Below are 23,556 nucleotides of genomic sequence, written 5' to 3'. Positions count from 1 at the left end.
ATCTGTAAATATTTTGATATCTTTCTCTAAAAAATAAGTACATTACAAAAAACACACAGATAAAAGACCATTATGAGAACTAAAATGCACGAACAATTATTTCTTAAAATCTTTCATATTTTCCCAGTTTTTAAATTTCCCATTTCTCTCTCTCTCCCTGTCTGTCTCCCATGCTCTCTGGCTCTCCAGTTTGTTAGAAACAAGATGCAAAAAAAAATGCACATACTGTGATGTTACCATGTATAACTCTTTTTTGAAGGTATAACTATTTTGAGAGAGAGAGAGAGAGAGAGAGAGAGAGAGCGAGCACAGGAAGGGCAGAGGAAGAGAGAAAATCCCAAGCAGGCTCCACACCATCAGCACAGAGCCCGACGCGGGGCTCGATCCCACGAACCATGAGATCATGACCTAAGCCAAAACCAAGAGTCAGACACTTAACTGACTGAGCCACACAGGCGCCCCCATGTATAACTTTTTAATGAGAAGTCAAACTCTTTTCTCAATGCTTTCCCCCTTTTATTCCTATTCTGCAAAATGTGAATATTTTGGGAGAACATCCACCTTCGTTACCTTATCTTTCTGATTGCCTGTTTTAAGGGTCACCTTTATTAGTTCCTCTTACTTCTTCCTTTTCCAAGATATGATCACATCACCTGCTTCCTTTATTCCTCTTCTCCTTCCTTCCCTCCCACTCTTTCCATTTGCTCTCCTTTTCAGTCAGTCCTGTATTTCGAACTGACCCGCTATGCAAACAATTCCAAATATTTTTTAATGTTTATTTATTTTTAAGAGAGAGAGAGCTAGAGAGAGAGAGAGAGCATGAGCAGGGGAGGGGCAGAGAGAGAGGGAGACACAGAATCCGAAGCAGCCTCCAGGCTCTGAGCTGTCAGCACAGAGCCCGACGCAGGGCTCGAACTCACAAACCATGAGATCATGACCAGAGCTGAAGTCAGATGCTTAACTGAGCCCCCCGCTTGTATTAATGTTTAGATTCCAAAATTTCTGTGCCTAGCCTGATGGCACAGTTGAGCTGAACTACGGCAGTGTGTTTCTAACTGTGTGGAAACTGGCTAGACATTTCCCCTCGCTTGTCCTGGTGGTACCCGTGACTCAGTTTCCCCAAACTGAATGCACTTGCCAACATCCCTTCAGATCAGATCCCCATTCTGCCCTCCCAATTTCTGCCCCCAGTGTCACACTCCCAGGTGGCACCTCTCCCCACACACCCAGTCGTCAAGTCCAATTAAGGTTTCTCTGTCTGTCCCTCCCCTCATCTCAAATGACAATAGCAAAACCTCTGAAATCGCTCAATTAAAAACAGGGCCACCCTATGACCCAGTAATCGCACTGAGTATTTATTCAAAAAACACAAAAACACCAGTTCAAAGGGATACATGCGCCCCTATGTTTATAGCAGCATTATTCACAATAGACAAATTATGGAAGCAGCCCAAGTGTCCAACGATAGATGAATGGATAAAGAAGAGGTGGTGTGTGTACATACAGTGGAATATTATTCAGCTGTAAAAAAGAATGAAACTGTGCCGTTTGCAGTGACGTGGATGGAGCCAGAGAGTACTATGCTAAGTGAAATAAGTCCATCAGAGAAAGACAAACACCATTTGATTTCACTCATATGTGGCATTAGAAAGAAACAAACAAAAACAAAGGCAAAAAAAGAGAGACAGAGAGAGAGAGACAAACGAAGACACAGATTCTTAACTATAGAGAACACACTGATGGTTCCCAGCGGGGAGGAGGGGTGGGGGAAACGGGTGACGGGGATTTAGGAGTGCGCCTGTCGTGATGAGCCCTGGGCGATGTACAGAACGGCTGAATCACTATATTGTACACCTGCTACTAACACTGTATGCTAACTATACTGGAATTTAAAATAAAATAACACTAAAAAGACAAAAACGTCACTCGCTTAAGTTCAACCCCCCAGTTTTATCATTTTTACAAGCTGGTTAACTTGCATAGCATTCAGCCTGTGGGCTCTGGAAGCACAAGGCAAAGCCGTCAAATGACCACATAGAATTGGGATGGCTTCCACAGGCGAGGGAGAAAATTCACGAAGATAAAAGATTTGCACGTCCACCTATGTTCTGATGGAACTCGTGTATTTCTCCCACTATTCCCACCTGTGCTATCAGGTTCGGTATTAGGTTCATGAACAATATCTTTCTCTTATACAGAAAACCACCGTATAGCACTCACGGCACGTAAATATCAACACTATCTAGGAGGAGGAGCGATGCATTATTCATTCAGCTTCTCTGAGGTCCTGATTTGTATGTTCACATTTAAAACGTATCTTGCACGGTGGAAAGTGGAAGCAAATCTATATAGGATGGTTGACTGATAGTTTACGCCAAAAAAAAAAAATGGTAGCTGCTACGGTCATCATTTCCTCGTATCTGTGCTAATTACCATAACTCTAACCAGCCAATCGTTCTGAGCACGTGCACATGGAGGAAGCCATCTCTGGGGGACTCTGCCAGATGGCACATCACATCTGGACTGTGCTTTGTCTGGGGCCAAGCCAACTCCAGATCTACCTGACCCAAGATCCCATCCTAAGGTAAACTATTTTTTTATTAAAAAAAATTTTTTTTAACGTGTATTCATTTTTGAGAGACAGAGAGAACGGAGTGTGAGCTGGGGAGGGGCAGAGAGAGAGGGAGCCAGAATCCAGAGCAGATTCCAGGCTCTGAGCTGTCAGCACAGAGCCCGATGCGGGGCTCGAATTCACCGACCGCGAGATCATGACCTGAGCCGAAGTCGGCCGCTCAACCGATGGAGCCACCCAGGCGCCCCTAAGGTAGACCACTTTTAAGAAAAATCATTTTTATTGTGGTTAAAGATGTACAGCATACATTTTTACCATTTAATCACCTTTAAGTATGAAGTTCAGTTGGGGTCAGTACACTCATGCTGTTGTGCAAATATCACCACTATCCATCTCCAGGACTTTGTCCTCATCGCCAACAGAACCTATGTATCTATTAGACACCAACTCCGCATACTCCTCTCCCCAGCCCCTGGTAGTCGCCATCGGACTTTCTGTCGCTATGAATTTGTCTTCTCCAGGCACCTGCTATAAAGCAGACTCATAGAAAAGTTGTCCCTTTGTGCCTGGCTTACTGCATTGAGTATATTGTTTTCTAGGTGACAGGACCTACTTTTACCTCCATGGATTTATGATGTGGGGAGTGAAGGGTGGGTGACCCACTGCTCGGCGGGGGGGGGGGGGCATTGTCACAAGCTTGGCATCCTCCTCCAGGTTTATGGATGTAAAATTAAAACAATCTCAGTGAAGCCTAAGCATTTTTTATTCCAAGTGGAAGAGACAGAGGAGCGATTGATATCAAGTGACTGGTGTTGGCCCTTGGCAGCCATAGAATTAATTTTCTTTCATTCGAAATAATCCCAACCCTACCTCTCCCCCAGAGCAGATAATGACCAAAGGCTGAGAAGGGGGATGAGGGAGACAAACAGGGACTGAGAAAGACTGGTATGGTGAAGGCCCTGGGGACCTATAGGAATCTGATGTTTTGGGGAAAACTGATAAGGTCCTTGGGGGAGGGTAGAGAGTAACACAGGGGCAGAAACCAGGCGAACAGGTGTAACCACAGAAAATGGAGTGAGGCACTGAGGGGAGAAGGTGTGCTCACACGTTACAGGAATGGAAGGCACTTCAACCACCTTCTTTAGTTCTTTTGCTAACACCGGATGGCTGAATATATATGAATATGCCCGTTCTGAGCACTGCTCTGAAACGCGCCAGGTTCAACTCAAAGCCCAAGGTCATTTGATCCTCTGTGGCCTCCGTGAGGTCTGCGATTCGGAGCAAATGGCTTTCTCTCTCACACGCACAGCACTTAACAAGTTGCTGTGACATTTCAGAGCAGAGGTTCTCAGATTTGGGGATTTCACAGAACAGTACATTGTTTTCAATTATGCGGTGGACATAGGGTTACCAACATTTCACCTTGTCAACTAAGACTAATATTCTTATTTAACAATACCCCTGCTTAATACAAAGAAACAAAACTCTACTAGAAACACCCACCTTCCACCCACTACTGTCACTGCTCCCTAACAGAAAGGATCTTCAGCACTGAAAACATCGGGAGGAAATAAATACTTGGAATAAAGATCAATCAGGTGTGTTGAACACACTTAGATTTATGAAAAAGCCCTTTACGTGATTCTTACTTTTTTCATTTCACCAGAGGCTGTAAAAGTTCATCATGGAATTGACCATTGGCTTAGAGCATTCTGGAAGCTCACATCAATCTTACAGTTCCTCTCCGTGCGAAGCTCTAAGAGCGTTCTGGAAGGTCACATCAGTCTTACAGCTATTCTCTGTGCTAAGCTCTATCATGTATATAGGATTCCACTGGGTTCTCACAATAACTCATTTGTGCAAATAAGCAATCTACGATGTAGAGAAATTAGGAAAGTAGCCCGAGGTTGCACAGGTCATTGTCTCACGCTTCATGAGTTGAGCCCTGCGTTGGGCTCTGTCCTGACAGCGTGGAGCCTGCTTGGGATTCTCTCTCTCCCTCTCTCTCTCTGCCCCTCTTCCACTCATACTCTCTGTCTCTCTTTCAAAATAAATAAATACATTTTAAAAATAAAATAAAATTCTGTCACTTACTTAAGTCTCCCCCATACATTCTCCCTTTCACTAGTTTACTCAAGAAATCAGTTGGTAAAAATGGTGTTAAAAATCTACTGATGTATTTGTTGGGGTGCCTGGCTGGCTCAGTCGGTAAAACATGAGACTCTTGATCTCGGGGTTGTGAGTTTGAACCCCACGTTTGGTGCAGAGGTTAATAATAAAAGCTTAAAAAAATCTGTTGTATTTGTTGAGAGAGAGAGAAAGAAAAAGAGAGAAAAAGAAAGAAAGAGAGAAAAAGAAAGAGAAGGAGAGAGAAAGAAAAGAAGAGAAGAGAAAAGAAAAGAAAAGAAAAGAAAAGAAAAGAAAAAAGAAAAGAAAAAAATCACACCAAATCCTCTACCTTCAGATCATCTAGGTTTGATGGGAGGGGGCCTGGTTTGAGAGAAGAGACACCAGTTTGTCCAGAAAAGCTGTTTTTGACAGGAGACAAAGGGGTATTGCTCAGTGGTGCTGAAGTGGAGTTTGGATTTCTGACCATCTGTTCGTTTGGTTCCCTGAAAAGCAAACAACAAAAAAGGGCCCTTAAAACATGGCCAGATACACATATGGGGGCGTGATACTGTGATGTACAATAAGAAATTACATATTTGGCCCTCTACCCTCTTTCTGGCACAGAGCTCCTAAAATCCTTAGAATTTCTAAGTGAGAAGAGCCCCAAAGGTGCCACTTGTTATGTTAAGGAGGCGACTTTGTGAAAGCCCCTAGGTCACCGAAGGGTGGGGGCCGATTGCCTAAGAACCAACCCTACGATTTGTGGTTGGAATTTTAGTCCCACCCCCTGAACTCTGAGGAGACAAGATGGGGGCTCAAGGTCAAGCCATTCACCAATGGCCAATGATTTAATCAGTCATGCCTGTAATGAAGACTCTATAAAACCTAAAAGAATGGAGTTCAGAGAGCATCCACGTTGGCGAACACGTGGAGAACGAGGGGGAGTGGAAGGGGCAGGAAGTTCCTCACCCTTTCCCACACCCCTTGCCTTAGGCATCTCTTCATTCTGGCTGCTTCTGAGTTCTATCCTTTTACAATAAGCCAATGATCTAGTAAATAAGGTGTTTCTCTGATTTCTGTGAGCCACTCCAGCAAATTAATCGAACCCAAGGAGGAAGTCATGGAAGCCTCTGACCTATAGCCGGGTCAACCAGAAGCCCAGGCCACAACTTGTAGACTTGCAATTGGTATCCGAAACGGGGGGAGGAGGCTGGGAAGTCTTGTAGAACTGAGCCCTTAACCTGTGGGATCTGATGCCATCTCTAGGCAGACAGTGCCAGAATTGAGTGGAACGGTAGGGCACCCGGCGGGGGCTTGGCAATGTGGGGAAAGCCTCCCCAGCACATTGGAACTGGGTGGCCGGAACCCTGATTGGGCAACTTGCATTGAGATCAGGTCACAAGCTAATTGCCAGCAAGGATCGGGCAACTAATAAATCGGCAGAAGAGGCTGGGTGAGGAAGACAAGAGTACAGGCTCCATGACACGTGGCAAGTGAGCTCCAGCTGAGTTCTGGGGAGACAGGAGGGAGTGGTAGAGATTTTGGCCGAGGGGAGAGGACGTGTCCACCTATGGTTGAGCAGGTTCACTGTCCCGTGGGGGCACCATCACGCCTTGTAAAGCATGACTGTATTCAACACTCAGCATCATTGCCAACCTGATCGGACGCTGAACAGAGACAGGTGAGGGAACCTATATCCCACCTGTAGAGTTGAAAGGGATGCCCATTTAAACAGTGACCCACAGTGAGGTCACACGCCCCCATCAGGGTCCAGGAGTCAATCTTTGGGGGCTGTCACTGAGTCACTTAGCGCTGTTGCTTCCTAAAGCATAAGGGCTGAGTGAATTCAACCAACCGTTCTTATGGGGGCACCTGGGTGGCTCAGTCTCTTAAGCGTTGACTCAGTTTTGGCTCAGGTCACAATCTCGTGATCGTCAGTTCGAGCCCCATGTCGGGCTCTGTGCTGACAGCATGGAGCCTGCTTGGGATCCTCTCTCTCTCTCTCTCTCTCTTTCCTCTCTGCCCCTCCCCTGCTCTTTCTTAAAAATAAATGGATAAACTTAAAAAAAATCAATTATTAAAAAAAAAACAAAACCATTCTCGCATGGTTTCTCCTCTCTGTTTCACCATTCAGTCTGAGAGTGCTAATCCCTTCTCTTGGCCTGGTTCCCTTCACCTGGGCACTGATTTCTTTGCTTCCTCCCAGCCTCAGGTCCCTAAAGACATGGGCACAGGTTCTCCACGGAGTCCCATTCTACACCCACCTGACGAGGACCCGGTATGATCCGGGACTCACGGGGCATCCCGGTGCCGGCCCGGCAGGTGCCTCAGACACGCACAAGCCCTCGCCGGCTGACCTCTGCCCATCGCCGCCACCCCCCGCCAAGCTCTCCCGACTTACTTGAGCTGAGCTTGGTGAATCCCAGGGTAGCTGAGCCGGTGCTGTTCCTGCTGGCTGAGGATTTGGAGCTGTAGAAACAGCTGTTGTTGCTGGAGCAGCCGTGCGTAGGCCGAGTCCATGGGCGGAGGCGACTTCTCGGCCTTCTGGTCTGGGGGGATGTACTGGTGATATTTGAGCTTCTTCACCTTGGGCTTGGGGTCCTTGGGCTTTTTGTGGCGGTTCTTACTGTCGCTCAAGGACTTGGACTGCAGAGGGGGGTGGAGAAACGGCACGTGCTTTAGGGGGTGGGGGTGGGGGTGGCTTGACGTCATGGGTGGATCACGAAGGGGGTCTGTTTGATGGGCTTCCTCGGATCCCACAAATACAACACAGCAGAGGCACCATGCACAGAGATCCTGGGGCATTAAGGTGTCTATCCAACAGAACTACGACAGGTGCATCACTCTAGAAGGAGGGTCGTGAATCTTGGAAGGGGCTCCAGGAGCATTTCCTTCCCAGCGCAGAGGAAGATGTAAGTAAGCCTATGTTTTGGTGAGGAGGCTTCCCTAAGCTAAAACCAACAGGTGATCTAAGAAAGGATACGATCTCGGGGCACCGGGGTGGCTCAGTCAGTTAAGCGTCCGACTTTGGCTCAGGTCAGAATCTCACATTTTGTGGGTTCGAGCCCCACGTCGGGCTCTGTGCTGACAGCTCAGAGCCTGGAGCCTGCTTCGGATTCTCTGTCCCTTCTCTCTCTGCCCCTTCCCAGCTCGTGCTCTCGTCTCTCTCTCAAAATCAAATTTAGAAAAACTTAATAAAAGAAAGAAAGGATACGATCTCATCTTGAGATGGGGTCATAAGAAAATTCCTTCAAATGTGTACCCGAAATCACGTTTAGTAAAGTGCTTCAGTAAATTGACTTATGAATCACATCACTTTGGGGGCTCCTGGGTGGGTCTGACTTGGCTTAGGTTATGATTTCAAGGTTCATGATTTTGAGCCCTGCATTGGATCCTCTTTCTCCTTCTCTCTCTCTGCCCCTCCCCTGCTGGTTTTCTCTCTCTCTCTCTCTCTCTCTCTCAAGATAAATATATAAACTTAATAGAAAAGTAACATCATCCTGGATGAAATTAAACCTGTCCTCAAAAATCCACAATGTGGATTTTTGCTTTTTTGCTGCTTTGGGTGAAAAAGTAAGATAGAGTCCCCTTTCCACCAATACTTTCCCCAAATACTGATATAAGGCCAGGAAGTGACACCTTCTGGAATAATGATTCTTGACTTACCGTGAGAAGGGTTAACCACCCACAGGGGCCCTTCTAGAAGCTACCCATCGCAGCACATGACTCAGACACACCAAAATGAGTTAAAGCTACAGGCTAGGAAGCTACGACAAATTTCTGAACTTGGTACAATTACTTTGCCACATCTCTGTTACTTTCCCCTGGAAGTTGGGGAAAATGTTCTTCGTTTTCCTCTCAGGGACCGATGCAAGGACGCTGAAAGATACCAGTGAAATAGTAACAGGTCTCAAAAGGACACTGTGATTATGACTATAACCTGCAAAAGGTAGTCCGTACAGTGATCAGCTGGAAAAAAAAAATCTTAATTTTCAAGCCCTGACTTTATTACAGAAGATTGAAACGGAGAACCGGGAAGTCACGATAAAAGCATCCTGAGGCTTTGGGCAAACTGTGCAGGGGAAGTGTAGTACCAGCGGTGTCCAGAAGAGGGGGCTCCCAAATAGCCGGCAGGCAGGATCCCACTGGGCAGTGTCCCCATTTTAACCACAAAGCACACATCTGAAAGTGACCCATCGGAAGGAGCCTACAACTTGCAAGTCTCTGAGGCCACACGTCCCACCACCGAAGCCCCTTTGGTGTTTTCTCAAGGTGGCTTCTTCTCTCGGAAAGTCATAGCTAATGAGAACAAGCATTCCCCTGTGCTGGGTGGCGCCATTTCTCCTTAATCGATTAGCATTCTAATTAACTAATCAATCAGTCTTCTGCACTGGGAGAATTTCTGCAGGGCTCCTGCAATCAGCTGGGCCCTGCTTTGCTCCAGCCCGGCATCTGTTCCCACCTCAACCTGGGACTCTGCAAGCCTGGTCTTGCCGGTAAGTCAGGGGTGGGGAACTTTTTCTCCAGGCCACTGTCGTACAGGGACTCGGAACATTCCGGAAGTTACTCAAATTGGACCATTTTCTCTGGAGAGTGGAGGGCAAAGGCTATTGTCCTCACAGAACTCTGACTCCATGGAACTGTATAGTTTCATACTTTTTGGAAGCCAGAACATCCTGAGGTCGTAAGTTCATTTTTTTTTCTTTCTTTTTTTTTTTTGGTTCTAGGTAGAAAACAGAAAACGAACCATTGGCCAATGGGAGGGGAGCATATCTTTCTAAAGCAGAGGTGGATATAAAACCCAGGGTTAGGGTCCGGCCCGTGGCTCAAGAGTACGTGACTTTTTTTGCAAGAAGGCATTCTTTTTTTTTTTAAGTTTATTTATTTATTTTGAGAGAGAGAGAGGGCCCCAGGGAGGGGCAGAGAGAGGGGGATGGAGAGAGAGGATCCCAAGCAGGCTCCACACTAGCGGTACAGAGCCCAATGTGGGGCTCGAACTCACCAACCGTGAGCTCATGACCAAATCAAGAGTTGGAGGCTCAACGGACTGAGCCACCCAGATGCCCCTGCAAGAGGGCATCCTGAGGGAAACCTGCTCACACACTGGGCCTGTCCCACAACGAACCACCCCCGCGACAATCAGTTTGCGGGTCCTGCCCTGCGAGACGAAGCCCAAACCCCCACCTGCCCGAGACAGTTCACTGAACTGCTGGACCCCTCCCCACCCCAAAGCTTACCGGGCTCCCCCGCCTCTGCCTGGCAATTTCCTGCTGTCTGAAACTCCATCCTGCACCTGCTAACTAAGTCCTGCCCATTCTCCCCGGGGGGCTCACACCCCGGCTCACCTGGGAAGCCTGTTTCAGCTCACAGTGCTCTCTCTCACCTGCAGGTGTCAGGCAGCATTTTGAGGCAGTCTGATAAGGGTCGCACCACGGCATACCCTGCCCCGGGGGGGGGGGGGGGGTGTGGGGGAGACTGAAGTCCTGCTTCCTGCACTGCTGGCCCTGATGGGGGCGCTGGCCACCCAAGAAACAGGAACCTCTTCTTTGTATTGTGGTAAAACACAAGTAACCTACAAATCGCCCCAGTAACTACCACAATTCACAAGTATACGATTCACAGTGTTGTGTGAAGGTCATCACTATATAGTTCCAGAACGTTTTCATCACCCCCAGGAGACCCCATACCCACTAAGCAGTCACTCCCCATTTTCTCCTTGGTGCGGTCCCCAGAAACCACTCGTCTGTTTTCTGTCTGCCTGGATTTGCCTATTCAGGATATTTCATATACCGGGGAGGTACCTGGGGGGGTTCAGTTGGTTAAGCATCTTGACTCTTGATTTCAGCTCAGGTCATGATCTCATGGTTTGTGGGATCGAGCCCTGTGTTGGGCTCTGTACTGACAGTGTGGAGCCTGCTTGGGATTCTCTCTCTGTCCCACCCTGCTCTCTCTCTCTCTCTCTGCCCCTCCCACACTCTCGCATTCTCTCTCAAAATAAATAAACATTAAAAAAAAAAACAACACCCAGAATCATACAGTATGTGGCCTTTTGTGTCTGGCTTCTTTCACTTAAGCATCATATTTTCAGGACTTCATCCCTCTGGATATACCACAAGCTTATCCATCCTTCAGCTCATGGACATTTGACTTCATTCCGACTCTTGAATATTGTGAATAGTGCTGCCATGAATATTCATGTACAAGATTTTGCTGGGACACCCATTTTCCATTTTTTTGGACATACACCCAAGGAGAGGGATTTCTGGGTCATAGGGCAATTCAACGTTTAATTTTCTGAGGAACCACCAAGCTATTTTCCACAGTGGACACACCATTTTATGTTGCCACCAGCCATGTGTAAGAGCTTTCCAATCTCCTCATCCTCATCAACACTTGTTATTTACTGTTTTTTCACTAGAGCCATTTTGGTGGGCATGAAGTGGTATTTTGTTGTGAATTTGAGTTTCATTTCCCTGATGGCCAATGACACTCGACACCTTTCCAGGTGCTTATTGGCAATTTCTTTCTTTTCTTAAAAAAAATTTTTTTCCAGTTTATTTGAGGGAGAGAGAGAGTGCACACGAGCACGGTACGGGCAAAGAGAGAGGGAGAGACAGAATCGCAAGCAGGCTCTGCTCTCTCAGCACAGAGCCTGATGTGGGGCTCGAACCCATGAACGTTGAGATCATGACCCTAGCTGAAATCAAGAGTCAGACGCTTAACTGACTGAGACAGCCCAGGCACCCTGGCAATTTCCTTATCTTTGGAGAAATGTCTACTCAAGTCCCTTATGGTACATGTTTCTTATCTGCTCAAAACACTATGTGGGTTAGTGGTGGCTGTGACCCAATTAGACTACAGGCTTCTTGAGAACAGGAATCCTATTTTTTTCATCTCTGATATATATCTTCAAGGAGCCTGCATTGAGAACACCTTTCCCTTACATAGGGCTGGACAGTTGTCAGGGAATTCTGGTACATTCTCTCAGTGGCCTCCAATGGACCTTACAAAGCCAATAGGGCACAGATGTCTTCCCCCCAGCTTGCCCGCTTCCTTCTTGGAGAAGCCCTCTAGCATCTTCCTAAGGTAGAGATAATGTCGAACAACTGAGAATTCACAGGCACTGACCAACCCAGCAGGGATGTTGGCTCTCACATACACAACCAGTCCCATTGGATCCGCTGCCCATCAATCCTGCTCTTCACTGAAATCGACCTGTCCTCCCTCTGGGCAACCGTCACATTTCCTTAGTACAGTGAGGCTGAAGGCAGTGCTAATCTGACCTATGCAACACTTAACTACGCTGGTAGAAATAGTAATAAAATTTCTCCTTGTACACAACGGTATAGATAATGTGAACCACCTCCTTCCTCCACCTGCAATGGGCAAAACCTATCAACGGCCCTGTAATTTCAAAGGCTGTTGATCTGAGCGAATTGCTAGTAAGATTTCAGCTACATAGGGAGTGGGTTTCTAGCGAGGTTTAGGGAGATTTACAGGGAAGCGGAAATGCCTGCCGTCCACTTGGTACACGAGAACCTCTTTTGTGTATATGCGGTAGAAGGGACCCGGAGCTGTTACTTTAAACGCTGATTCTTATGCTCTTTTAACAAATATTTCATAAGAGACATCTCCGCTCTCATTAAGTGGTGACCCTAGAGAAGCTATTTGGGATAAAATATGATTAGCGACAAAACCCAGTGATCGTTAGCAGGCAGTTAATTGGAAAGGGGATAAAGCCTTCTGTGAACCATTAGCCATAATGGGAAGATTTAACCGAGAATCTGCTATAATGCTTATAGTTATTAGTCTACTGTGAAGGCGACCCCGCCCTTTATCTTTCTCTCCAAAGGGAGACTGGCTTAGGTGATTTGAGCCTTACGTTACGTAAGCCCTCAGACCTGCTTCCCCTGCATAAAACCCAACTCCCCTCTACCTGTCTGATGGCATGTATAAACCCTGTGTGCCTTTCGACCTGCTGTGGCTGTCTCGAGGCTGGCCTGATGAAGTCTTTTAAGTCAGGCCCATGCTGGCTGACCTGTGACCCCAAACAACCGCGAGCTCACAGCTCACAGGTTTCTCCTCTACACAGAAGACCCGTGCTGCGTTTGCACAGCGAACCGACTCTTGGTCCATGCACGTGGAGGGCCCCTTTCTCCTCTCCTGACTCGCGATGTTCCCGGTGGACTGAGCCTACACAGGGGTCCCTGTGACTCCCCCCACGTTGCCACACTAAACTCAGAGAGCTCTGCCCCCTGCTGGCCCATCCCTACCTTCACAGCAGTGTGCCCAGCACTGGAGGGGCCCAGAGTCCCAAGCCCTTGCTTGCCCGCGTCTGACTGGTTGCTGAGCTGTGAGGCTGAGTCATTCTTGTCATTTTCCGAGCCAGAAGAATGATCCTGAAATCCAAATTTTAGCAATATTAGGATGCAGGAGGAAAAAATGTAGAAATAAAGTAGAGGGGCCATGATATCATGATTTTATATATATATATGATTTGTCAACCAACTGAGATCACTGTTGAGAGATAAGGGGGTCATCGTCAATAATTCTTCCAGAAAACAGGTATAGAAATGGCCTGTTCTAGGCCAACCCAGAACTCAGACGGCTGGTCAACCCTGTTGAGAGTTCCACCTGTGACAAGGTCTACCTGTTGGACTTGATAACGGGACTGAAGAAAAAAGGAGGAGGGAGAAGTGGGTGTGGGCATTTCGGTGGAAAGTAGGACCCAAAAAATGATAAAAAGGGGGTTAGCGGATGGGAGGGAAAACGTGTGTGCGTGCGTGTGTGTGTGTTTCTGGGTGTACATGTTTGTGTGCATGTCTGCGTGTACACATTTGTGTGTTTATCTGTGTGTGCCGTGTGTGTGTTTTTGTGGGTCTGTATATACATGTGTGTCTGTCCATATATGTCTACGCGTGTGTAGATGTGTGTGCATACATGCATAGGTATGTGCATGCATATATGTGTATGTGTAAATATGTATGCATGTGTCTGCATGTCTGTGTGTATATGTGTTTATGTACATCGATGTGTATGTATGTAAAGAAAGTGTGTGTATATGTGTGTGGTGTCTGTGTGTTTACGTATAGTTCCTTATGAGCACACGTGTATATGTAGGTGTGTGTATATATATGTGTGTGTGTCGGGGGGGGTGTGCGTGTAGTGTCACGAACAACCTTTCTGAGAGACGTGTTCCAGGATGCTGAGAACTTGGAAAAAAGAGTGATCATCTTCTGTCCCTCTCCTGCCACCCGATGCTGTGACAGAAAGGGACAGGGTGCCGCTCACGACCTCCCCCTGCAGCCTCCCCATCCTTTCCTGAGCCCCGGCGCCCGAGAAACCTCTGCAGAATCCTTTCCTCTGGGGCCTCAGTGTCCTTCTCTGCTCAGCAGGGCCGCTGGGCATGATCACAGAGTGATTTCTGCACCCGGCCCAGCATCACCCCCCCGGCTTGTCCTCTTCGAACTGGGTGAAGCAGAAAAGAACTCGTCTTCTCCTCAAACCATTCTTAAGTCAGAAGCTGAGGAATTTACCATCGGAACCACAGCCACGAGCGATCCAAACTGCTGTCTGCTGTTGTTGGAGAAGCCGGGCGGCAAAGCCCGGCCGCCGCGCGCAGGGGAAGGGAACGCGCGTTGCTTACAAACCCACGCGGGACACACGCCTGGGTGTTTCAGCTCTCCTTGTTATCTTTCTCCCATTTCTCCTCGGCAGGTGCCAGCTTTGCTTGCTTCACCGCGTGAAGAAGGGCATGATGATGACCAGCGAGTAACACGGGTTCCGGAACAGTGTGTGTGTGTGTGTCCACACACATCTCCTCTTTGGGTCTGCGTGAATACCATCATGCTAGGCTGAGGGCAGCCCCCATCCAGCCTCTATGCGGCTTCTAGAAGTAAGAGCTCCAGGGGGGTTGGGAATCTGCAGCGTCTGGAGACCACGCAGGGGCTCGGCCTCACACAGCCTGGGTCCCCCCTCCATCAGAAGGCACATGGACGCTACCCGCCTGGAGGACAGTGGGGCATCTCAAAGGAAACGCTTGGGAAGTGCCTAGCGCCAGCCGCTGTTAATTATTTTTCTTAGAAATGTGCTTTTGAACAGTATTTGCAACACACATGCCTCACGGCCTGTGTGTTTGTGGATTGGTCCAGAAAGGGTTGGGGGGGACTGCCGTTCTCGGGCTGGGCTGGACGTGGTGTGGCAGGCAGAAACCCGCTAACCGTAGAGGCACCTCGGGGGCCCCCTGCTTTGCAGCCTGTCGGCACTTCCTGGTCTCCCCTCCCCCCGGACCATGCAGAGAATATACTCAGGGAAGTCTGTGGGGTTTGAAGCCAGAAGCCTGCGCTGGCACATTCTATGCAGGAGATGACTAGTGAGTCACCTGATGGCAGAGAGCCTCTTTTAGCCGCGCGCGTAAGTTTGGGAGATAGTAGGCATCTACTTGGCGGAGTAGCCAAGTAAGCCAAAGGGTACGGCCCCGAGAGGCTCCTCGTTTGGTGTTTTCTGGAGGCTTTGCCCCCCCCTCCCCACCGATCCCCAGAACCGGATCGGGTAAGAAGAGGCACCCATCTGAAGCGCCATCCAGGGACGTACCGGGGTCTCTACGCGAAACCAAAGGTGGCAGTGTGCCTTGAGGACCACAAAGACACGACGGGCTGAGGTGCGGTTTATTTACCTGGACTGCCCCCAGAGCAGGACCTGCTAACGGGGTCTCCGAAGCTTTGCTGTCCGCTGGGGATCCTGCTGAGCCCTGGGGGTCTTCGCTTCGAGTCTGGTCTGGAGAAAGCCCATCACTGCTGCTGTCCTCCTCGAAGGCAAAGGCATCTGCAGATTTGCAGAGACTCACCTGGTTACCTGATGGGGTGAAATCCAAGAAGGGGGTCAGAGGCTGAGACGCTGACCACAGGGCTTTCGGGAAACACTTCAACTTGTCGTCCCTGTCAGGGGCACGAATCTGTCTCCTTTGCTCTGTTTCTAGTTCAAGGTAAGCGTGAAGACAGGTTTTCAATGATGTGGTTTCTCATGTGTTTACTCCAAATGGGGACCTGCATTTATAAATGTGACGCATCTGGAGGGAAGGAGGTGTGACGTATGCACATTTAAAACAATGTTTTTATTTATTTATTTTTGTGAGAGAGCACACACAGGGGAGGGACAGGGAGAGAGAGAGAGCGCGCGCGAGAGAGCAGGGTGCACGCTCAGTGAGGAGCCCGACGCGGGGCTCGATCCCATGGCCCTGGCATCACGACCTGAGCCGAAATCAAGAGTTGGACGCTCGAAAGCTGGGCCACCCAGGCGCCCCGCATGCAGTTTTCTACCTGAAACCCATAGCTTTTTGAAACGAAATCAGGGAAGATGATGGAAAGAAAGAGACCACTGGATACAGAATGAGGCCAAAGGAGAATGCAGTGTGGGAGAATGCCCATGGCCCTCAGGTTTTAGAACAGGATATGCTGGGGCCGCTCCCAAGTTTAAATTCCTGAACGTCAGCATTAGCTAAGGTCACCGGTGGCACAAGGCCTCTTTCAACGAACGCGCTGCCGTTTATAAAAGCCACAAATGTGTCTTAGAAACTGCAGCGGGGTCTTTCTTTCTTTCTTTCTTTCTTTCTTTCTTTCTTTCTTTCTCTTTCTTCCTTCCTTCCTTCCTTCCTTCCTTCCTTCCTTCCTTCCTTCCATCCTTCCTTCTTTCTTTCCTTTCTTTCTTTCCTTTCTTTCCTTCCTTCCTTCCTTCCTTCCTTCTTTCTTTGTCTCTCTCTCTCTCTCTCTCTCTTTCTTTCTTTGGATTTTCTTTGTCTACCTCCTAGCTCCGTATCTATTGTGGACCGGTCACTTCCTTGGTCGTCTGCGTGGTCTTTGGAGGGGCTCAGGCTCATAAGCATGGGGAGAGGGGCTACCAAGCCAGGTGGGATATGATGACATCTTTATACATTCCCCCCCGCCCCTTTTTTTTTCTTAAATTGCCAAATTGCATCCGGTTCATCATCCAGCTGCACGGCACAGAACGTGCTCAGGCCACATAGTGCTTTGGAGCCGATCCCAGGCGCGGCTCTTCTGAAGGAATCATTTCGGTATTATCAGGAAGTTTCCCAGCCCGGTATTCTGCAATCACACGGACGAGAACTTTTGACTCCTGCTTTGTGCAGATAAGAGAGGAGAGCTTTCACGGCGGAGATTGCAAAGGCAGCAAGGAGCTGCACGAAATGGAACACGTGTGGTTTGGGACTTGTCATCACCCCCCACCGCCGGCACCTGTCACGGACCCTCACTCAGACATCCAAGTGGCAAATCAGGAAAGAGCAGGACAAGGACAGGGTGGCTGGAAATTCCAGTTGCTGGCCCCACCCCCATCTCCCCCCCCCCCCCCGCCCCGGGTACTCCAAAAACCTGGAAGGACTTGGGGACCATCCCCAGCTGCAAGGCTTGTTGACAAAATCATGATTGCCTTCCTATGATTGTAAATGTAATGGATACTTATGAGCCACATTCACACGTACACATTCATTCTGCTTCCTGCTCGTGATCGCCTGCCTCCTTAGATTTAGTTCTGTACGTATAACAAAGCACACACACATGCAAAGCACTTCACATTGGTAGGACCGGTCACATAGGTCTTCTGAAACTTGCTTATTCACGCTACGTTACTTAGAGTCCTTTCTGTGGGAGCACACAGAGATCATCCTCAATTAAAAAAAAAAAAAAATATATATATATATATATATATATATATATGTATTTTTGGTAACAGCTACCCAGTATGCCATTGCATTACTGGAAACTTTAATTTTTCAACTTTTATTTTCAGAGGTGTCCTTTTTTTTTTAAGCAATAAAAAATTCTTTGAAATAAAAAAGTACAGAGAGTAATAGAAAACATCTGTCTACATATCACCTGCAAGAAAGAAATGCTAGCTTTTTTGGGTCTTAGTGTCAGCGACCCATTTGTTTTCTAAGAGAGGGGTTTTCCCGGGTATCTGACAAATGCCAACTTTTCTCTTTGAGGTCGGGGGTCACTCTCTCCCCACCCCCCTTCAGGACTCTGGTCTATTTTAAGAGTCCAGAGTTAGCTCACCACCTTCGTTTCCTTTCTTCTCTCACAGCAAACCCTGGGCTCTGCAAACAAACATTTGTCATTGAAACTTCAAGTCCTGGGGGCTCCTGGGTGGCTCAGTCGGTTAAGCATCCAACTTCGGCTCAGGTCATGATCTCACAGTTTGTGAGTTCAAACCCCGCGTTGGGCTCTGTGCTGACAGCTTAGAGCCTGGAGCCTGCTTTGGATTCCGTGTCTCCCTCTCTCTCTGCCCCTCCCTTCCCCCTCAAAAATAAATAAAAGGTTAAAAAATTAAAACATTTTTTCAAGTCCTACTTCTATTGGTAGAAATTAAAGGCTTTGTCCCTGTTAAAAGGCTTACGTATGTCATTGAGGGCCAGATAGACATGGGAGGGTGGTGGGGGGTGTTGAGCCTACTCCACCCCAGAAATCACAGCATTTCACTGGCTCTGCTTGGCACATGCCTTGAGCCGACTCCATTTCCAACCTCAGAGAGCCCTGCCTGTGAGCGTGTTTAGCCCCTTGGGGGACCCAGGCTTTCCTGCCCAACAGGATCCTCCAAATATAATAAGTTTTATTATATTCCCTCCATATTTTCCTCAGTCTAAATGGGCACAGAGCTTCTCCACGCGGTCTGATCCTTCACGAGACAAAGTCTCGCTCCCCCACCCCCGGGGGCCCCCCACCATCTCGAACCTGCACCCACACCGAGCACCCCCCCCCCAAATATGCATGCGCCAGAGGAAGGTCATCAAACCACAATGCTGTCCGAGTACCCTGACATTGAGTGGAGATGTTACAAGAGGCGGGCAGGGAGAAAGAGAGAGAGAGGATGGTTTCTTATGTCCAACATGCCACTTTGTTTCAAGCCGGGTGACAGCAAACGATAAAAACAGCAGTTTGTATCAGGCATCCGCGGACTAGTGGCCGCAGTAACAAAAAGCATCAACTTTCGCGAGGCCTTCCAACCGCTAAGTCAGAGGAAGGGTGCGTTTTCTCATCACTGCTCTGTGGAGGAGGGCACACAGTGTTCAGTGCGCACAGGGACTGAGCTAGGACTGCAGTGTGGACTCTCAGAGCCACCAGCAGAGGGGTGGCAAAAGCCATCACCCTCCCTGGAAGCCATCGGGTGGTAAGTCTTTAGGAAACACCCAGTGGGGAATGGCCAATGTCTCTCCTTTATCGGCACACGTGACCTAAGGATATCTCCGTGTTCCACAGCATCTTGTACTTGAGTTCTTGAGGTCTGAGGGACTCCTAGTGACACCGTGACGGTGAGGACAGAGAAGGCGGGACATTCTGGGGAGGGCATTTATGACGATTTCCTGGGTGGGAGGACTGTGGTAGCCCTGTTCTTGCCACCCATCCCTCAGCCTGCCCTTTCCACTTGGACATCTGGCATTTGGTGACCTTGGAGCGAGGCACTAGAATAATGTGGAAAAGTCTCAAAGTCGGGTGTCTGGAGTAAAGGAGTCGGGAATGCTGCACGGAGCGTTCCCCGATTATTTTGTCCCCATCCGGCCTTCACACTTTAGGAGAAGCAGAGAAGCAGAAGCAAAATCGGATAGGACGCCGTGAAGACTGTGGGACACAATGGGAAGCATCTGTCAAGGACCAGACCACCCGGTGAGTGCTGTCCAGGACAGACGGAGGAGACCGCAATGTGGAGACGTCCAGGGAGACGCCTGGAGGAGGTGGGGTTGGGCTGAGCCTGAGATGACCTCAGCTGTGGACAGGACGACAGACGGGGGGTGGTGGGGGGAAAGGGCGCACTTGACCGCGATGGGGGGAGCAAAGGGGAAGTTGTGCAAAGAGCAGCGTGGTGGTGGGAAGGGTGAGGAAGAAATCCCCCAGCCAGGGGACAGGAGTATTTGGGGGGCTGATCCCTGGAGAGACACGGCTTCTAGAAGTCTACTTGACCAAATGACAGCCATCATTTAAAGAAGTTTTTCTGCTTGGGGAGCCTGGGTGGCTCAGTCGGTTGAGTGTCTGACTCTTCATTTTGACTCAGGTCATGATCTCACAGTTCCTGAGTTCGAGTCCCGCGGGGGGCTCTGCACCGACAGGGCGGAGCCTGCTTGGGATTCTCTCTCTCCCTTTCTCTCTCTCTCTCTCTCTCAAAATAAATAAATAAAGGGGTGGCTTTATAAAGGGTTGGCTCAGTCGGTTAAGCGTCCGATTTCAGCTCAGGTCACGATCTCACAGTTCGTGAGTTGCTTGGGATTCTCTCCCTTTCTCTCTGCCTCTCCCCTGCTTTCTCTCTCTCTCTCTTAAAATAAATAAATAGGGGCGCCTGGGTGGCGCAGTCGGTTAAGCGTCCGACTTCAGCCAGGTCATGATCTCGCGGTCTGTGAGTTCGAGCCCCGCGTCAGGCTCTGGGCTGATGGCTCGGAGCCTGGAGCCTGTTTCTGATTCTGTGTCTCCCTCTCTCTCTGCCCCTCCCCCGTTCATGCTCTGTCTCTCTCTGTCCCAAAAATAAATAAAAACGTTGAAAAAAAAAAATTAAAAAAAAAAAAATAAATAAAAATAAATAAATAAATAAATAAAGGGGTACCTTCATAAAGGGGTGGCTCAGTCGGTTAAGCGTCCGATTTCAGCTCAGGTCATGATTTCATGATCCGTGAGTTCGAGCCCTGCATCGGGCTCTGTGCTGATGGCTCAGAGCCTGGAGCTTGCTTCGGATTCTGTGTCCCGCTCTCTCTCTGCCCCACCCCTCCCACCCCAACTTATGCTCTGTCTCTCAAAATGAATAAATGTTAAAAATATTTTTTTTTAATTTTTTTTAACGTTTATTTATTTTTGAGACAGAGAGAGACAGAGCATGAACGGGGCAGGGGCAGAGAGAGAGGGAGACACAGAATCGGAAGCAGGCTCCAGGCTCCGAGCCATCAGCCCAGAGCCCGACGCGGGGCTTGAACTCATGGACCGCGAGATTGTGACCTGAGCTGAAGTCGGACGCTTAACCGACTGAGCCACCCAGGCGCCCCAAATGTTAAAAATATTTAAAAAATGAATAAAAATTAAAAAAAAAAACCCACAAGGTTTTCTGCTTACATCCACAAAGACGACGTGCATCCATGCAACTACATACAGGGCAGTTACTTACACCTGAAGGAGTCAATCAGGTGATGGCTAAGGCCCCAAACTGGACTCTGGATCTGTCTGATTTCCAAAAAGCACCATGGGCCAGATCAGAATCAGAATATGCCAGTGAGGAGGACTACTTCCTTACGGCGCAGGCCCAAAGACCCTGCCTTGTCCCCCCCCACCCTCCCCCATCACCACTGTCTTAGGGCTGCCGGTGGCTTGGATTTGTGACCACCCGGACGGAAGAGGAGCGTCCACACATGTGCACGCTCGACTCGGCCTCTGCTCACGGGAGAAACTGAACAGCAGAGACGCTCTGCTAGCAAAAGGCAGCGACGTCCTTTTGAGATGACGTATGTGGGGTTTGCTCAGCAGGGTCAGTAAGAACTTCAATTCTGGACTCGAACCGTCGAGGGTGGTTTCTCAGCCCTATCGCATTTCTGCTGGCAAGTGATTTCACCTCTGGGAGCCTCAGTTGCCCCACCTCTAAAACAGAAACGACAGAGTTAACCTCTCCAGGATTTGAGGATTAAAACAACAGAACAGCATGTGAATGGTTGAGCCCAGTCCCTGATGGGCAAGTGTTGAGTAATTCCTAGCCTGGCGGTGATTGTGGCTGCTTTTGTTGGGGCCGTTATCAAAAATTTAAAAAGACCCACCCAGCAGGCACCTTGTCCTGTGGTCAGCTTTGCAAAGACCTTCAGAGCTGGGAGTCACTGCAAAGGCTGCTGTCACTCCTTCCCTCCTGGTTCAAGCCAGGCTCACATGGACGGGGACAAAGGTCACCTTATCTGGCTGTCTGTGGAATAACCATGTCTGTCGCTTTGTGCCGTGACCCTGGGCCTCTGCTCCAATCTCCCAGGGCACGAGGCACCCTGGGAGTTGCTGGAGTGTGGTGTGCTGGCTATTGTCCCCGGAGACACACGTCAGGGGGTGCGGTGACAAGGACCCACTTTGGGAAGCCCTGACATCATTCTCCGGCTATGCCCCGAGGGGCCGGCTCTGGGCACTGGCCCCCAGGGGATGTTGGACTCTGAGCTTCCCCCCTCCCCCGTCCCCCGGGAAGCAACTGGATGAATGAGTCAGTTGTACTTTCTCTGCATAAACATTTAAGATTCCAAGATTAAGGGAGATAGCTGGAGTCCTGGGTACCTTTTGGCTGGGAGACCACGAAGCGGCTTGTGGAAAAGGACCTGTTTGCTTATCTTCTCCCAAGCCTGTTCAGTGCATGGCCCGAGAGCTATTTTTAATTCGTGGACAGACCATCTCTTAATGCCCTCTTGGAAGACATGGAAGGAAAATCCATTTTCTAAGGGACAAGGTGATCCCTGTGTTAATAGGTAGGGTTTAAATGTGGCCCTTGCCTAGGGGCGCTTTTAAGCATCCGACTCTTGATTTGGGCTCAGTGGTCCTGAGTTCGAGCCCCACATTGGGCTCTGCACGGACAATGCAAGCCTGCTTGGGATCCACTTTCTTTCCCTCTCTGCCCCTCCTCCTCCTCCTCCTCCTCCTCCTCCTCCTCCTTCTCGCTCTCTCTCTCCCCAAAATAATAAACTTTTCTTTTAATGTTTATTTTTGAGAGAGAGAACATGAGCAGTGTGAGGGACAGAGAGAGAGAGGGAGACACAGAATCCAAAGTAGACTCCAGGCTCCGAGCTGTCAGCACAGAGCCCAACGTGGGGCTCGACCCCATGAACCGTGAGATCATGACCTGAGCTGAAGGGACACTCAACTGACTGAGTCGCCCAGGCGCCCCTATAATAAATAAACTTTAAACATGGCTCTTGCCTAAAGGTTTTTCAATACATGGGTCTGTAGAGGAGGGACTATATCATCCAAGAAAGACAGAACCCACTGCTCTTAAAGGGGGTCAGGTGCCATTATTACAGAAATGGGTGTCCGTGGAGGTTTGGAGGAATGAGGATTCCTTTTCCTCCGATTCCTGGCATCTTCGAAATTTGCCTGAAGCCTCTAAGACATACTCTGATTCTGGGACCACATGAGTGGAGGAAAACAGTCAACCAGAAGGACTTCTGTGCTGGCACTTGAGGTTGATTCTCTAGGGTCAAAGAAGATTGTCAGGTGTGTAAAGAGATTTGAGCCCTGTCTCTTGCTTCCTCTCTGCAGGACCCCACCCTTTCAGAGCTCTCTCGTGGGGGTACATCAGCTCTCCACAGCTGCAGACCTCAGAGCGATGCCCGTGACCGCTTTGATGGGCAGCCAAGGCCAGCAGCACAGAGAAGTATTTTCCACATATGCCTCATTGTGCCTCCGTCCCCCCAGGATCACGTGCACTGCGGAAATGATTTCTCGTTACGGAATGATAAATTTTGTCCAGGAGAAAGCGATGCCAAAGAAACCCTTTTTCTTTTTATGACGAGGCAAATGGTCTACCATCTGGCTCAGGGCCATGGTTATTGTCTATGTGCCTTAAAATAAATGATCAGAGTGTTCAGGAAGGGCTTCCAGAGTCTCTGAAGAATGATTGGATTCTCAGGAAATAGGGATTGTTTCTGCTTTGTTATGAAGTCTGCACCTTGGGGGTGTGAGTGAGCAAAGACTAGTGTAGGATCTTTTTTTTTAAAATTAATGTTTATTTGTTTTTAAGAGAGAAAGAGAGGCAGGGGAAAAGAGAGGGGAAGAGAGAGGATCCCAAGCAGGCTCCACACTGTCAGTGCAGAGCCCAACGCAAGGCTCGAACCCACGAACCGTGAGATCATGACCTGAGCTGAAGTCAGA

At 48.8% G+C, this 23,556-nt stretch overlaps 1 protein-coding gene across 5 annotated transcripts in view; it reads right to left on the bottom strand.

Moving 5' to 3' along the window:
- MYOCD (myocardin) overlaps positions 1-23,556 on the bottom strand; it is a 118,438-nt gene that overhangs the window by 18,028 nt on the left and 76,854 nt on the right. For 4 of the 5 annotated variants that reach the window (XM_060647240.3, XM_060647243.3, XM_060647244.3 and 1 more), the window contains 4 exons: positions 15,357-15,535; positions 12,955-13,080; positions 7,083-7,327; positions 5,031-5,184 (listed from right to left, as the gene is read on the bottom strand). In XM_060647240.3, coding sequence (XP_060503223.1) covers positions 5,031-5,184; positions 7,083-7,327; positions 12,955-13,080; positions 15,357-15,535 — 704 coding nt within the window. The remainder of the gene's footprint in view (positions 1-5,030; positions 5,185-7,082; positions 7,328-12,954; positions 13,081-15,356; positions 15,536-23,556) is intronic. The other variant, XM_060647241.3, reaches the window with a different exon arrangement.

Source organism: Panthera onca, chromosome E1 (assembly GCF_046562875.1).
Source record: "Panthera onca isolate mPanOnc1 chromosome E1, mPanOnc1 haplotype 2, whole genome shotgun sequence".
NCBI lineage: Eukaryota > Metazoa > Chordata > Mammalia > Carnivora > Felidae > Panthera > Panthera onca.
The sequence above is the reverse complement of the archived record's forward strand: the minus strand, read 5'-3'. Positions and strand labels throughout refer to the sequence as shown.